Here is a 16,379-nt window from a genome sequence, read left to right on the forward strand (position 1 = left end):
CTTCATAATTCCACATAACTGTTAAATCCTAAAGCTAAGAGGGACTCCAAAAAATCACCTGGCTCATTCCCCATCTGCTGTGACTCAGATAAAACACTATGTGGTAACTCAGAAAAAGTGATTAGTGCTATATTTGAAATACTTCAAAGATGAATAAGCAACTATCAAGGATCTATACCTGTTTCTTATTTTCCATATTGGTTAAGTTAAAATATTAGAACCCCCTGGGTACTTAAGTACTTACCTTAGTTTTAAAAAATAAACTTATAAATAGGTAGGTGATGTTTTACCAGTAAGAAAACTGCACATGCAGTGTAGCAAACAAAGAAAATTACATTTCTTTTAAAATTTCTACTTCAAAATATTGTCAACTGCCATTAAAATTGTGTTCTTAAAAAATATTTAATGGCACTGGAAATTACGAGAAGTGAAAAACAGGCATAAAATATGTATGTACATTATATACCTTTTTCTATATGCTCATAAGATAACTACATAGGACATTTAGGAAGGTTTTTATGTTTTGTTCTAGCTCAACTCACTAGCATGGGAAGAACAAAAGGATCTTAGAAAATATTTTACCCCTGAAGTAAGACTATCTTCAATAATGCATGAAATCTTTATCTTTTGACTAGGACATACTAATGTTATAAAGAATCCTATCGGTCACATGTATCAGGAGTCTAGCTTCCCAAAAGAAGAAATGGGAGAAAAATATTCTAGTGACATTTACTACTAGAACAGGGGTCAGCAAACTTAAAAAAAAACAAAAAACTTATAGCTAGAAGTTGCAATTCAAATTAACTATTTCGGGGGATTTGTAGATCATAGTTTCTGTTGAAACTCTCAACTATGTCCTTGTAGCATGAAACCTGCTAAAGATAATACATAAACCAACTGGTATAGCTGTGTTCCAATAAAACTTTGCTTTATACAAACAGGCAGCAGATTGGATTGGATTTAGCACACAGGGTGGAGATTGCCAAATCCTGCACTAAAATATAAGCTCTATCAAGTCAGGGATCATCTATCTCTGTTTTGTTCCACTGTGTATCTAAAAGCACCTAAATAGTGCCTGGGGTAAATAGGAGGCACTAAGTAAATATTTGCAGACTAAATTAATTTTTTAATAGAAAAACAAAACAGAATTCACAATTCTATCTCTATACCATTTAATTTATATTTCTAGAAAGAAGAAAGATCATTACAAAAGTACTCAAGGTATATGAACCTTGTATCTGAAAGTTGACCTAGGCACATTCCCCCTCCCAAAAGCATGTCAGTATCTTTCTCTTGCCCCCCTTTTTCCCCCACAGGCATGCATTTCCTAAACCTTACCTAAGGGACCCCACGAGATTTGAAACCATAGAAGCAATGGGCAGCTGGGCTAAATTCTCTGAACCTGTGTCCAAGGCCCCCTTTTCTTTGACTTTTCAGTGAGCCAAAGTAGCCCCACCTAGGCTCTCTCTTGTTTCTTCTATGCCTTTCCTTGTTTCACTGACCCCAGCTTTAATAAATGTATTCTCAAAATAAAAATAAATAAATAAAGCTTGATCTTTAAATCAATATTAAACTATGAAAAATGGTAAAAAAAACAAAAACAAGAACAAAAAAACCCCCACAAAAGAATAATAAACCTGTAATCTAACTCAACTGTTGCAAAGAGATGTAACAGGAAGGAAACCTTTGTATAAGAAAATAAATAAATAAATGAGTCCTGGCCCTGGCCAGATAGTTCAGTTGGTTGAAGTATCATTGTGATATGCCAAGGTTGTGGGTTCCATGCCCAGTCAGGGAATGTACAAGAGTCAACCAGAGAATTCATCAATAAGTGGAAAAACAAAATCGATGTCTGTCTCTCTCTCCTTTTCTCTCTCAAAAAAAGAGTTCCAAATTCAAAATAGAGCCTCTAAGAAAATGTCTCTCACTATAAGTCTATTGATAAGAATGCCTCTCTTACCACTTGTTCCATTGTGGTTAAGAAGCCTAAGAGAGGAACTAACACTCAGATAAACATTTGAACAAATATGCATTTGCCAGATCAGACAGAATGAAAAGAATTTCTTCTTTATTTGTGGAATCAGTTAATTCACTTTTGGTCACTCAGACAAATGGTCTCTTTCTCAAATAAGATGTGGAAATTAATGAGGATCCTTAAAACTAGGGTAATTTCGTATATTAGGGGAAAAAAGATACTTACAGACTTTCTAATATCTTTGGAAGAAAGATCAATCAATTTCTTGTTCATAGACCACTCCTCATCAGATTCCATTATGGCTTTCTAAGAAAGTCGTCGTTAATGAAAAAATAATATATATGCAAATACAGTGAGACAGCTTAAAGTCATATTAATACAATAAATTAATTACAGGATATTTACATAGGTAAGTCATTATTTTGAATGGAAAGGCTTTAATTTCTGTTATTTAAAATGAGAACTTCTTGATATTTTTAAAGTCTTATCTTTAGTCAAGATATATTTTTCTCATTCTTAACTCTTCTACTGACGTTAACTTCAGCTAAACTTTATGACAAAAACAATCCTTAATAAGATCAGGCAATTTAATATTGCACATAATTTGTGAACATAAAAGTTCACAAATTCCTTCATAGAAATCTACTCAAGTATACTTAGTTTTATTGCTTCTCTTCCAAATATGAAAAGAATAATTTATATGCTTTCTAGCAACCAAGTAGTTAAACCATTTGTGGCTATATAACAAAGAAGTAAAAGTGCGGGGCGGAGGGGGGGGGTTAGAAATAGCATTATGAGACTTTCTAGGCTAAGATATATGACTAATATTTATGGTAAAAAAGTGTTTAATAGAAAAAAAAGGCTAGGGTGATGAGTATAAAATAAGCTAAATTTTGTATAGCATCACTATTAATGAAGCAAATTTTAATGATAAAATTTACACTCAAATAAGCATAATTTAAATACATCAGATATACTACTGTTCCCTATTTAAAAGGCAAGGGTTGCTTGTGTCAGCACTATAATGTAGCACAGTCTATATAAAATTGAAGCCAAATCCAATAAATGCATCTACAATGATTATATGGTGTGGCCTATATCTCAATGTCTACAGTCACAATCACCCAAGACTATACTAAGGAAGTACAAAACAAACTGACTAAAGAACAGTATAGTAATCTCTTTCTCAGTAATTTATTTTAACATAGGATTGACATGGATTTTGAGATTATCTGGCTTATCCTCCTATACTTTAATAGCATAATTCTACAAATCAAATATTCATATATTTTTTTAAATGTCTAGAGAGAATGTAGATTTTCACCACCTCACTAAGTTTTATAATCCTTTTTACTGAAATTTACAGTTTACATTAATAAACTGTACCATCCTAAACTATAGCGTCTAAACATTGCATTTGCAAATCTTCCAAAAAAGCACCTCACAAAACATTAGCTCCTCTTTTCATTGTGCATATTACTATTTCATATGTGGTTCTACACTTATGTATTTATATTATTCTATAAACTATACTGTATTCAGGTCAGCATGACACAGACTATTTAGTAAAGCTGCTTGAATATTATAATGACAATTAAGTAAATGAATATAGTCATTTACTCTATATTCAAAAATGTATGTCAAGGTTAGATATTAGTTTCTTTTTACAAAGAGCATAATAAGGCATTAAATACTAAAACTTACAGCAATAACTTGTTTCAGCAATTACTATTTGTACTGTTTGTATGTAACTGTCTATGGCTTTCATGAATTTCAAAAAGTTTTCTAGAGTTATGACTATAATTTTGACTTGGACATATCAAAGTAAAATTATTTTTCATTTGAAAAATGAGAAACTGAAATAGTAATTTTAAATTACCATTTGACAGTATATTCACACTTATAAAAAAGCATAATTTTAAAGGTCACAATCCCAAATTTTTTTCTATAGAAATTTACACAAAGTTTTTTATGATTTACTTTATTTCTTTATATACTGTAAAATTTCATTCAAATATACTGGAGGAAAAATAGAAGAATAAAGATAAGTGTATTATAAAACAGCACTGTAGCAAACAGAAGTATGCATGTAAAGACTGTAGATACCTTAAAATAGATGGGAGCCATATCAGCCACTTCCTTCGGGAGAGGAATGCATTCATAAACCATATGATACTGTTTCTTCATGTTCATATTAGTTTCCAAAAAGATGCAGTATAATCCTTTATCTTCAAACATCTTTACCAATGATTTTCTAAACATCTGGAGAAAGAAAAATGGTTAGGTAAATAAAGCACTTAGAGAAGATTCAAAATATGAAAGCCATAAAAATTACAATGAATCCCTTTAAAATAAAAAACAACTCTGGCGAGTGTGGCTCAGTTGGTTGAGCATTGTCCCATGTACCAAGAGGTTGCTGGTTTGAGTTAGGGCAATGCCTGAGTTGTGGGCTTTATCCCTAGTAGGGGATGTGGAGGAAGCAGCTGATCAATGTTTCTCTCTCTCTCTCTCTCCTCTTTCTCCCTATCCCTTTCTCTGTCTCTAAAATCAATAAAACAACATGTATTTTAAAAAAAGACTGGTGCAGCCACTATGGAAAACAATATGGTGTTTACTCAAAAAATTAAAAATTTATCTACCATTTGACCCAGTGGTCCCACTTTTAGGAATATATCCTAAGAAGCCGGAAACACCAATCAGAAAGAATATATGTTCCCCTATGTTCACAGCAGCACTATTTACAATTGCTAAGATCTGGAATCAGCCCAAGTATCCATCAATAGATGAATGATAAAAAAGCTGTGGTACTATACACGGCCGGTCAGTGTGACTCAGTGTTGGGCGTCGACCTGTGCACCAAGAGGTCACCAGTTTGATCCCTGGTCAGGACACATGCCCAGGTTGTGGGTCAAATCCCCAGTGGGGAGCATGCAGCAGACAGCCAATCAACGTTTTCTCTCATCGATGCTTCTCTCTCTCTCTCCTTCTCCCTTCCTCTCTCTCTAAACCAATAAAGAAAAATAAATAAACATGATGCATTTTTTAAAAAGCTGTAGTACATATACTCAATGGAATACTATGTAGCTGTAAAAAAGAAATTATCTCTTATCTCTTGAGATGACATGGAGGGACCAGGAGAGTATTATGCTAAGCAAAGTAAGCCAATCAGAGAAAGACAAATATCACATGATCTCACCTATTTGTGGAATATAATGAACAAAATAAGCTGATGGACAAGATAGACCCAGAGACAGAAGTACAGACTGACAAACCTCAGAAGAGGGGGACGGAGGGAAGAGAAGAGAGAAACCAAACAACTTACATGCATATATAAGTAACCAATGAACAGACAACAATGCTGGGGCCGAGGGGAAGAGAGGTGCAGAATTGAAGGGAGGGGGGCAGAATCGGGAAGAGGGTGTCAATGGGGGAAAAAGGAGAAACATCTGTAACAAAAATAAATTAATAAAAACTTTAAAAATAACCTAAAAAAAAAAGGAAAAAAAATTGTAAAATACTATATCTGAACTCAGAAATAATACTTTGTAGCAACTTTCTAAATCCACTAGATAATTTCACATATTTAAGCAACATGTTTTAAAAACTGAAACTCATGCTGCACAGTATTATATATATAAATAAAATGGTTCTAATGAGCTAAAATAAGAAAAGTAAGAGATAAAGTCAAATTCAGGTGGTAAAATATATAGAACAACAGTGAAATCACAGAAAAACATGCACAAACCAAAACATGTAGAACTCTGAGTGGGTAGGCATCCTTAAATTCTGACAAGCAAAATTTACTTCAAATTTTTTCCTATGCTCATAGTATCTTCATTTGCTTGTTCCTTTATGCGTCTGCTGACCCTTCAATTGTAACCTTGTACATTGAATAATCCCCTATTTTCACATATAATCTAGTCCTACCAAGTATATGAAAATATACTAAAGATGAAAAGAATGTTTTCTTTCCCCAAATAGTTCATTATTATAAAATCCCTGTTTTTTATTATTTTTACTTATTTATTTATTCACTTGTTTCACACTCCTAGACCTGAGGGAGAGTTGTCTGTAGAGGAGCTTAGTGCTAACACAATGTTATCATGTATTCACAGGACACCCCTTATAGTATACAACGAAGGCAGATTAGAAGAAAGGGGAGCAGGCTGAAGACCAGGAGCCAAAAGCCAACTCTCCCCACAGCACCACATGCCCCAAGGTGTCTGAGAATTACAAATCAAACTTGGTCTTGTAGAATGTTATGCAAGTATAGAGTGTCCCCCCAAAAAATGTATACACAGCTTTTTATAATTATAAAGCCAATGTTTATTAAAATACATTTCATTTTCAAAATTAATAGAATTTACAGACACCCTGTATACATTTTGGGGGGTATATCCCATATATTTGTCTAAATAGGAGAATGAAACACTTTATATTGAGATTTGTCAGTTTGATTTATAACTTAGAAAGGAAAGGAAGAAAGAAGAAAAAGAAAGAAAAAGGAAGGAAGGAAGGAAGGAAGGAAGGAAGGAAGGAAGGAAGGAAGGAAGGAAGGAAGGAAGGAAAAGGAGAAGGAGAAAGAGGAGGAGGAGGAAGAAGGAAGGGAGGGATGGAGGGAGGGAGGGAGAGAAATCAAATAATTATAATTTGAGGTGAATTAGAAAGGTACCTAATAAGCAACAGATATGGGATTCATTTTTCATTTCTGACTGCAGCAATATAATTAAGTTGAAAATAGCCTCTTTATTTTAAACACTCAATTTGTTGTTGAATTCAAAGTTTTGGCTAATAATGTAAGGGACTGCTGACTTTTCACCTATAATCTCATTATAGGTGATTGTTAGATAAACCATTATATACGATTACAAATAATTATTTCCTCTTTTAAAAATTCTGACTTAGATGTTACATTTGAAAAAATCACATTAATAGGTACAACATACACACACTTCTGAGGCTAAATTATGATAAATAATAAAATATAAAATACTGGTATAGGTCTCTCTATAGCAAAATTAATCATTCAAAATTTATGCTTGTCATGCCCCCAATCTGATTTCTGCAAAAAAAATGCTTCCCCAAAAATGGGTGTTATCTAAATTCTTTCATTTTCCTCATCCTAGGCAAACAAGAAGACTAAGTTTCCCAGCCTCTCTGGGACCTGGGTGGGCCATATTTAGCTCTGACAAATGAATGTATGTATTGCTTATGGACTGAAGCAGTTCAGCAGTGTGCCTTCTCATGTTCATTCTCTTCCATCCCAGGTGCTGAAAGAGAAGTGCTTCACCACAGGACAGACAGCCTTACCAGGAAAGGAGCCTGGATGCCTGAATTACTGCTTACAGGCGATCTGCCTTAAGGAACTGTCTAGACTATCATATATGAAATTAATGTTTAGAAGATGGCAGTGGGCAGGACCGGAGAAAGGGTGTATGTGTGAGAGAATGAGCCAGTGTGAGTGAGTGGATGTGAGTGTGAACGAGCAACCTCGAGCAGTGCAGAAACACAGGGCAGAAGGTTCCTGTGCTGTGGATGGGGAGCAGCCAGCTACTGCGGTAAGCGGCTTGTCAGGGTGCTTCTCCCTGCGTGGCCAGGAGGCCCCGCCATTTTGGAAGATCCCAGGTCTTCTCTGGGAAGAGGCAGCAGGAGCGGCTAGGGCCCAGCGAACTGAGCCCACCAGTGCACCTTGCACCACTGGACCAGTGGACCCTGCTGTGTCAACACAGACCAGTGCACAGTAGTGGCACTGTCAAAGTGCCTGCTGTGGAAGTTGCAAGCGGCTAGGAACCCAACTCTATTCCCCACAGAAGCAGCCTGATCAGAGCCGAGACATAACCCCAACAACAGAGGCTTGGGAGCAGAAATCCATCCCTAGGCAGCAGCAGCACAGATTGGCAGCTGACACCCATCCCCAACAGCATCAGCGGAGGCTGAGCAGAAGCTAAGCCCCACCAGGAAGCAGCACTCCCCAGCTGCCAGCAGCGGGACCCAGGGCTCCAGTGGATCCCACGCGATATAGCTGCCTGTGGTACCGTCAGGGACCTTGGCTTCAGTGGGGTCTGTGCGATATAGCAGCCTGAGGCACCAGAGGAGCCCGTGGCTCCAGTTGGGCCCATGCAATATAGCTGCCTGTGACACCGTGGGGACCGCGGCTTCAGTGGGACCTGTGCGACACAGAAACCTGTGGCACCAGTGGCGACTGCAGCTCCAGTGGGGCCCATGCGATCCAACAGCAGTACTTAGCAGGACAGACCAATACTGGCCGCCAGTAGTCAATACTCCAGGACCCACAGCAGGCAAGAGGCGCCATGTGCCAGAACAGTCTGGAAGGTACAGCAGCCTTATTTGATACACATGGACCTGCCTACACATCCCAACATCCCTCCTCAGGTCTAGAACTACCAGATAGCTAAAATGAGGAGACAAAGAAACAACACCCAAATTAAAGACAAAGAGGTATCACCAGAAAAAAATCAACATTAAATGGAAGAAAGCAATTTGTGAGATAAAGAATTCAAGCAATTATTTTAAGGGTACTCAAACAATTCGGTGAGAACTACAAGCAACTTATTGAGAATTATAGGGAGCCCAGCGGAAACTACATGAGCTTAAAAAGAAGAGGTAGAAGCTATGAATGAAAATCAAGACAAAAATAACCACATAGATGATATGAAAAATAACTTAGACGGATTCAATAGATTAGAAGAAGCTGAAAACTGAATTAGTGAGTTAGAAGACAAGGTAGAAAAAAATGCCTATTTGGGCAGCAAATAGAAAAAAAAAATTAAAAAACAAAAGGAAAGTTTAATGGAGCTTTGGCACAATACAAAGTGTAACAACATCCACATTGTAGGTGTACCAGAAGGAGAAGAATCGGAGAAAGGAATAGAGAACCTATTTGAAGAAATAATGACAGAAAACCTCCCTAGTTTAGCAAAGGAAAAAGTCACACATGTCCAGGAAACATAGAGAGGCCCAAGCAAGATGAACCCAAAAAGGTCCACAGCTAGACACATCATAATTAAAATGGCAAACATTAAAGACAAAGAAAGAATCTTAAAGGAAGCAAGAGAGAGACAGAAAGTTAACTACAAGGGAGCTCCCATTAGACTGTCAGCTGCTTTTTCAATAGAAACACTGCAGGCCAAAAGGGAGTGGCATGAAGTGTACAAAGTAATACAAGGTAAGGGTCTGAATCTAAGACTACTCTATCCAGAAAGGTTATTATACAAAACTGAAGGGGAAATAAAGAGCTTCACAGGCAAAAAAAAAAAAACTAAAGGAATTTACCACCACCAAACCAGCACTGCAAGAAATGCTAAAGGGACTACCGTAAGAAGAAGAAGAAATAGAAAGGGAAAGAGGAACAAAGGTATAAAATAAAAAAGGCAACTAATAAGTATCTACCAATAATAACCTTAAATGTTAATGGCTTAAATGCCCCAATCAAAAGACACAGGGTAACTGATTAGAGAAGAAAACATGACCCATACTTATCCTGTCTAAAAGAAACCCACCTCACAACAAAAGACTCACACAGGATAACAGTGAAGGGACGAAAAAGAATATTCCAGGCAAATGGAAATTAAAAAAAAGCTGGTGTAGCAATACTCATATCTATGAAGATAGACTTCAAAATGAGGGGCATAATACGAGACAAAGAAAGCCACTACATAATATTAAAAGGATCAATCCAACAAAAGGCTATAACCCTGGTAAACATATATGCACCAAACACAGGAACACCAAAGAATATTTAAAAACTTCTAGAGGCTTAATCAGAGGTTGAGAAAACAGCTGCTTATCAGGACCAGAAGAGAGAAAAAATGGCTGTGGAGTGAATGGAAGCTACACAGACCATCTCCCAGGACCAAACTGGATTTACAACGAAAATAAAGACAAATCTTCAGGAAGGGGCAACCGAAAGACACCTTGGAGGACCACATAATCAGGGACACCGACTCAATCCTGGTAGGCTTGCGAGGACACGAGAGGGGGTCGGGAGCCCACGGTCCGCGGCGGTCTGGGCGGGGACCAGCAGACTCAGCTGAGATCAGGGGACTCGTGGGAAGCTGCTGCTGCCGCCTTGGCTGCAACCCTGCCTGAGTCCTGCGAACTCTGTGGCCTGCTAAGCCCTCAGGTGGCGCTGCACAAACTGGCTAAGACCAGGGGACTCGGTGGGAAGCTGCTATTGCCACCTCGGCTGCAACGCCACCTGAGTCCTGCGAACTCAGCTGCGTGCTAAGACCTCAGCTGGTGCCGCACGGACTCGCTGGGACCAGGGGACTCTGCTGGAAGCTGCTGTCACCATGGCAGTGTCCGCTACCACGGCTTAGGCCTGTGGCCTCTGCTGAGTGCGACACACTTGGCTGGTGCCACAGCCACGGCCGCCCATGGCTGGAAGCAGCGCCCTCGGGTTAAAATTCCAGGCAGCTCCACGACGCAGAGTCTAGACTGAGGCTAAATCGGCAGCAGCCACTCACCTTGTGCTCTGGCAGAGGGAAGGCAGACTGGACTGGAACAGTGTGGAGACACTCGGATTTGGAGGGTGCTAAGAGCTTTTGCTGACTGCAGCCACGCAGGATTGTGGTCATTTTACTCCTTCCCAGGGCCCTGGGGAGAGGCGGCGGACACTCCCTCAGAGATTCAACCCCACCTGGTGGCCACTAAAATACTAATTGAGGCCCATCACAAACCAGTAGCTGCCCCACCCTCTGGAAATCCTCTTACACTGAGCACAAGAGGGAGTTTTTCAGGCAACTCAGAAACCAAGGTTCTTCAGATGACCTCTACTAATAGCCTCCAGGCAAAAAAAGCTAGAGGATAACTACCATTCCCTGGGCTAGCAACACTAACCAGAAAAGCTAAGACTTGACAGTGTGTTTAAAGTAGGTCCACCCTGGCTCATCCAAACCCAGGAGAGGAAGCCACAAACAGCAGAACACCTACACCCACAGGGAAAATTTAAAAGATTCCAAAGCGTACTGTGATAGCCAAAATGTTGAAAAACAGAAATGAAAGCCAAATGAAAGAACAAGAGACCTCTACTGAAGATGAGATAAATGAGGGGCAGTTAAACAAGTTAACAGAACTAGAATTTAGAACCATGATGTTGCGGAAGCTCAACAGCATGTGTAAGGACATGAGCACCATGAGTAAAGACATAGAAATGTTGAAAATCAACCAGATGGAAATTAAAAACCACCAAGAAGAAATGAAGAATGACATATCAGAAAAGAAAAACACATTGGAAGGTCTAAAAAGCAGAGTAGGGGAAGTTGAGGACTGGATCAGTGAATCAGAAGACAGGGTAGAAAAAAATCAACCATTCAGAAAATCAAAAGGAAAAAACGATTAAAAAACAGGAAGACAGCTTAAGAGAACTGTGGGACAACTGGAAACAAAATAATATTCGCATCATAGGAGTCCCTGAAGAAGAAGAAGAAAATGAGCAAGGGATAGAGAATATATTCAAAAAAATAGTGAGAGAAAACTTCCCTAATTTTGTGAAGGAAGAAGGCATTCAAGTTCAAGAAGCACAGAGAGACCCAAGTAAGAAGAACCCAAACAGGCCCACAAAAAAAACACATAGTAATCAAAATGTCAAATATCAAAGACAAAGAGATAATCCTAAAAGCAGCAAAAGATAAGCAACAGGTTACCTACAAAGGAAACCCCATAAAGCTCTCAGCTGACTTCTCACAAGAAACACTACAGGCCAGAAGGGAATGGCATGAAGTAATCAAGGTCATGAAAAACAAGGATCTGAATCCCAGACTACTCTACCCAGCAAGGCTATCATTCAAAATAGAAGGTCAAATAAAGAGCTTTTCAGACAAAAAAAAGGCTAAGGGAATACATTACTACCAAACCAGCACTGCAAGAAATGTTAAAAGGACTGCTGTAATTACCAGGAGAAATGGGAAGAAAAACAGAACCACACTAAACAAAAAAGGCAATAAATAAGTACATATTAATAATCACCTTAAATGTAAATGGCCTGAATGCTCCCATAAAAAGACAGAGAATAGCTGACTGGATAAGAAAGCACGACATCTATATGTTGTTTACAAGAGACCCACCTCACAACAAAAGACTTACATAAATTGAAAGTGAAGGGATAGAAAAAAATCTTCCAAGCAAACGGAAAAGAAAAAAAGCTGGGGTAGCAATACTCATATCTGATAAAATAAGATTTCAAAATGAAGGCCATAACTAGACACAAAAGGGCCACTACATAATATTGAAATGATCAATCCAAGAGGAAGATATAACCCTGATAAACATATATGCACCCAATATCGGAGCACCAAAATATATTAAAAATCTTCTGCAGGACTTCAAAGGAGAAATCGGTAGCAATGCAATCATTGTAGAAGACTTCAACACACCACTGACATCACTGCATAGATCCTCTAGACAAAAAATTAGCAAGGAAACAGAGACTCTAAATGAACCACTAGACCAAATGGATATAATAGATATCTACATAAAATTACACCCCAAAACTACAGAACTCACATTCTTCTCAAGTGCACATGGGAAATTCTCAAAGATAGACCACATGTTAGGGCACAAACAAAGTGTCTACAAGTTCAAGAAGACTGAAAGCATATCAAGCATCTTCTCAGATCACAATGGCATAAAACTAGAAATCAATTGCAAGAAGAACATATAAAGACATTTGAACACATGGAAGCTAAATAGCATGTTATTAAACAATGTATGGGTCACCGAGGAGATCAAGGAAGAAATCCAAAACTTCCTGGAAACCAATGAAAATGAAGACGACAACACAAAATCTATGGGATGCAGCGAAAGCAGTTCTGAGAGGGAAGTACATAGCACAAGAGGCCTACCTCAAAAAACAAGAAAAATCTCTAATAGATTATCTAACCTCACAACTTAAAGAACTAGAGAGAAAACAAAAAGAAAACCCCAGAGCAAGTAGAAGGAAGGAAATAGTAAAGATAAGAGCAGAAATAAATGACACAGAGACCAAAAAAAAGAATTCAAAGGATCAATGAAACGAAGAGCTGGCTTTTTGAAAAGATAAACAAGACTGATGAACCCTTAGCTAGACTCACCAAGAAACAAAGACAGAGAACCGAAATACACAAAATCGGAAATGAAAGAAGAGAAGCAACAACTGACAACACAGAAATACAAAATATCATTAACAACTACTGAACAATTATATGGCAACAAATTTGACAATCTAAGCAAAATGGACAAATTTCTAGAAACACACAGTCTCCCAAACTGGATCAGGAAGAGATAGAAAACTTGAACAGACCAATAACAACAGAAGAAATTGAAGATGTAATCAAGACTCTCCCAGCAAACAAAATCCCAGGCCCGGGTGGCATCACGGGGGAGTTTTACCGAACATTCAAAGAAGAACTAACACCTATTCTCCTCAAACTGTTTCAAAAAATTCAAGAAGAAGGAAGACTTCCAAACTCGTTTTATGAAGCCAGCATAATTCTAATTCCAAAACCAGAAAAAGACACAACAAACAAAGAAAACTACAGGCCAATATCCCTGAGGAACACAGATGCCAAAATCCTGAACAAAATGCTAGCAAATCGGCTCCAGCAATACACCAAAAAAATTATCCACCGTGAACAAGTGGGATTCATCCCAGGGATGCAAAGCTGGTACAATATTCGTAAATCAATAAGTGTGATACATCACATAAATAAAATGAAGAATAAAAACCACATGACCATATCAATAGATGCCGAAAAAGCCTTCGACAAAATCCAGCAGCCATTTCTGATAAAAACACTCAGTAGGGTGGGACTAGAGGGATCATATCTAGACATAACAAAGGCCATATATGAAAGACCTACAGCCAACATCATACTCAATGGGCAAAAATTAAAAGCATTTCCCTTAAGAACAGGAACAAAGCATGGATGCCCACATTCACCACTCTTATTTAACATAGTACTGGAAGTCCCAGCCACAGCAATCAGACAGGAAGAAAAAATAAAAGGGATCGAAATTGAAAAGGAGGAAGTGAAATTGTCATTATTTGCAGATGACATGATACTATACATAGAAAATCCCAAAGACTCCATCAAAAGTTTACTAGACTTAATAAATGAATTTGGAAAAGTAGTAGGATACAAAATTAACGTCAAGAAATCGATGGCATTCTTATACACCAATGATGAACTCACAGAAAGAGAAACTAAGAAAACAATCCATTCACCATTGTGGCAAATAAATTAAGATACCTAGGAATAAACTTAACCAAAGAAAAAAAGGACCTATTCACAGAAAACTACAGGTCATTTAAAAAAGGAAATAGAGGAAGATATAAAAAAGTGGAAGCACATACCCTGTTCATGTATTAGTAGAATTAACATCATTAAAATGTCCATATTACCCAAAACAATCTATAGATTCAATGCAATCCCCATCAAAATGCCAATGGCATACTTCACAGAATTAAACAATTACTTCAAAAGTTCATATGGAACCAAAAAAGGCCTCGAATAGCCACAGCAATCTTCAAAAGGAAGAACAAAGTTGGAGGGATCACATTACCAGATTTCAGGTTATACTACAAAGTCACTGTAATCAAAACAGCCTGGTACTGGCACAAGCACAGGCATATAGACCAGTGGAACAGAACAGAAAACCCAGACATGGACCCAAGGCAATATGCTCAATTAATATTCGACAAAGGTGGCAAGAGCATACAGTGGAGTAAGGACAGCCTCTTTAATAAATGGTGCTGAAAAAATTGGACAGCTACTTGCAGAAAAATGAAACTAGACCATCAACTTACACCCTACACAAGAATAAACTCAAAATGGATAAAAGACTTAAATGTGACCCGTGAATCCATAAAAATCCTAGAATAAACTGTAGGCAACAAAATTTCAGACATCATACGAAGCAGAATTTTCACTGACACATCACCTAAAGGCAATAGAAAGAAAGGAGAAAATGAACACATGGGCCTACATCAAACTCAAAAGCTTCTGCACTGCAAAAGATACAATGATCAAAATGGAAAGGCTACCACTGTATGGGAGAGCATAACTGCCAATGATATATTAGATAAGTGGTTAATTTCCAATATATACAGAGTGCTCATACAACTCCACAAAAGGAAGACAAAGAACCCAACTGAAAAATGGGCAAAGGAACTAAATACACACCTCTCCAAACAGGACATACAAATGGCTAAGAGACATATGAAGAAATGCTCGTCATCGCTAATCATCAGAGAGACGCAAATTAAAACAACAATGAGGTATAATCTCACACCTGTCAGAATGGCCACTATCAACAAATTATCAAACAACAAGTGTTGGCGAGGGTGTGGAGAAAAGGGGACTGTAGTGCTCTGCTGGTGGGAATGCAGACCGCTGTAGCCACTATGGAAAACAATATGGTGTTACCTCAAAAAATTTAGAATTGAACTTCCATTTGATCCAGTGATTCCCCTTCTAGGAATATACCCTAAGAAGCCTGAAACACCAATCAGAAAGAATATATGTACCCCCATGTTTATAGCAGCACTATTTACAATAGCTAAGATCTGGAAACAGCCCAAGTGTCCATCAGTAGACAAATGGATAAAAAAACTGTGGTACATATACACAATGGAGTACTACGCTGCTGTAAGAATGAAAGATCTCTTATCCTTTTGAGACTACATGGAGGGACCTGGAAAGTATCATCCTAAGTGAAACAAGCCAAAGAGAGAAAGACAAGTTTCAAATGATCTCACTTATTTGTGGAATATAATGAACATAACAGTCTGAGGAATGTGGTAGTCCCAGAGACGTGGGAGTGAGGTACAGACTGACAATACCTAGAAGAGGGGGTCGTGGGGAAGAGATAAACCACAGAACTTATATGCATGTATGCATGAACAGTGGACATGGACAACAAATTGGGGAAAGGGCGGGGAGGGAGAGGTAGGGCGCAATCAGTGGGAGGAAAAGGAGAAACATCTGTAACAAAAATTAATTAATAAAAAAAAAAAGAAAACATTTCAAATAAAAAAAAAAACTTCTAGAGGACATCAAAGGAGAGATCAATAGCAATATAATCATAGTAGGTGACTTTAACACCTCACTGAAACCACTGGATAGATCTTCTAGACAAAATACTAATAGGAACACACAGTCCTTAAATGACCAATTAGATCAGCTGGACTAAATTGATATTTACAAAACATTTTCACCCCAAAGCTGCAGAATATACATTCTTCTCAAGTGCACATGGAACATGCTCGAAGACAGACCACATGTTAGGACACCTGGAAAGTATTATCCTAAGTGAAACAAGCCAATCAGGTAAAGAGAAATATCACATGATAATCACTTATTTGTGGAATATAATGAACAGAACAAACCGATGAACAATATAAACC

General features: G+C 37.9%; 1 protein-coding gene across 2 annotated transcripts in view; it reads right to left on the reverse strand.

Annotated features, from left to right (window-relative positions):
• The window catches only part of CWF19L2 (CWF19 like cell cycle control factor 2), a 143,470-nt gene that overhangs the window by 12,951 nt on the left and 114,140 nt on the right, over positions 1 to 16,379 (reverse strand). For both annotated transcript variants that reach the window (XM_036257910.1, XM_036257911.1), the window contains 2 exons: positions 4,082 to 4,237; positions 2,201 to 2,281 (listed from right to left, as the gene is read on the reverse strand). In XM_036257910.1, coding sequence (XP_036113803.1) covers positions 2,201 to 2,281; positions 4,082 to 4,237 — 237 coding nt within the window. The remainder of the gene's footprint in view (positions 1 to 2,200; positions 2,282 to 4,081; positions 4,238 to 16,379) is intronic.

This window comes from Molossus molossus, unplaced genomic scaffold (genome assembly GCF_014108415.1).
Source record: "Molossus molossus isolate mMolMol1 unplaced genomic scaffold, mMolMol1.p scaffold_m16_p_13, whole genome shotgun sequence".
Classification (NCBI taxonomy): Eukaryota; Metazoa; Chordata; class Mammalia; order Chiroptera; family Molossidae; genus Molossus; species Molossus molossus.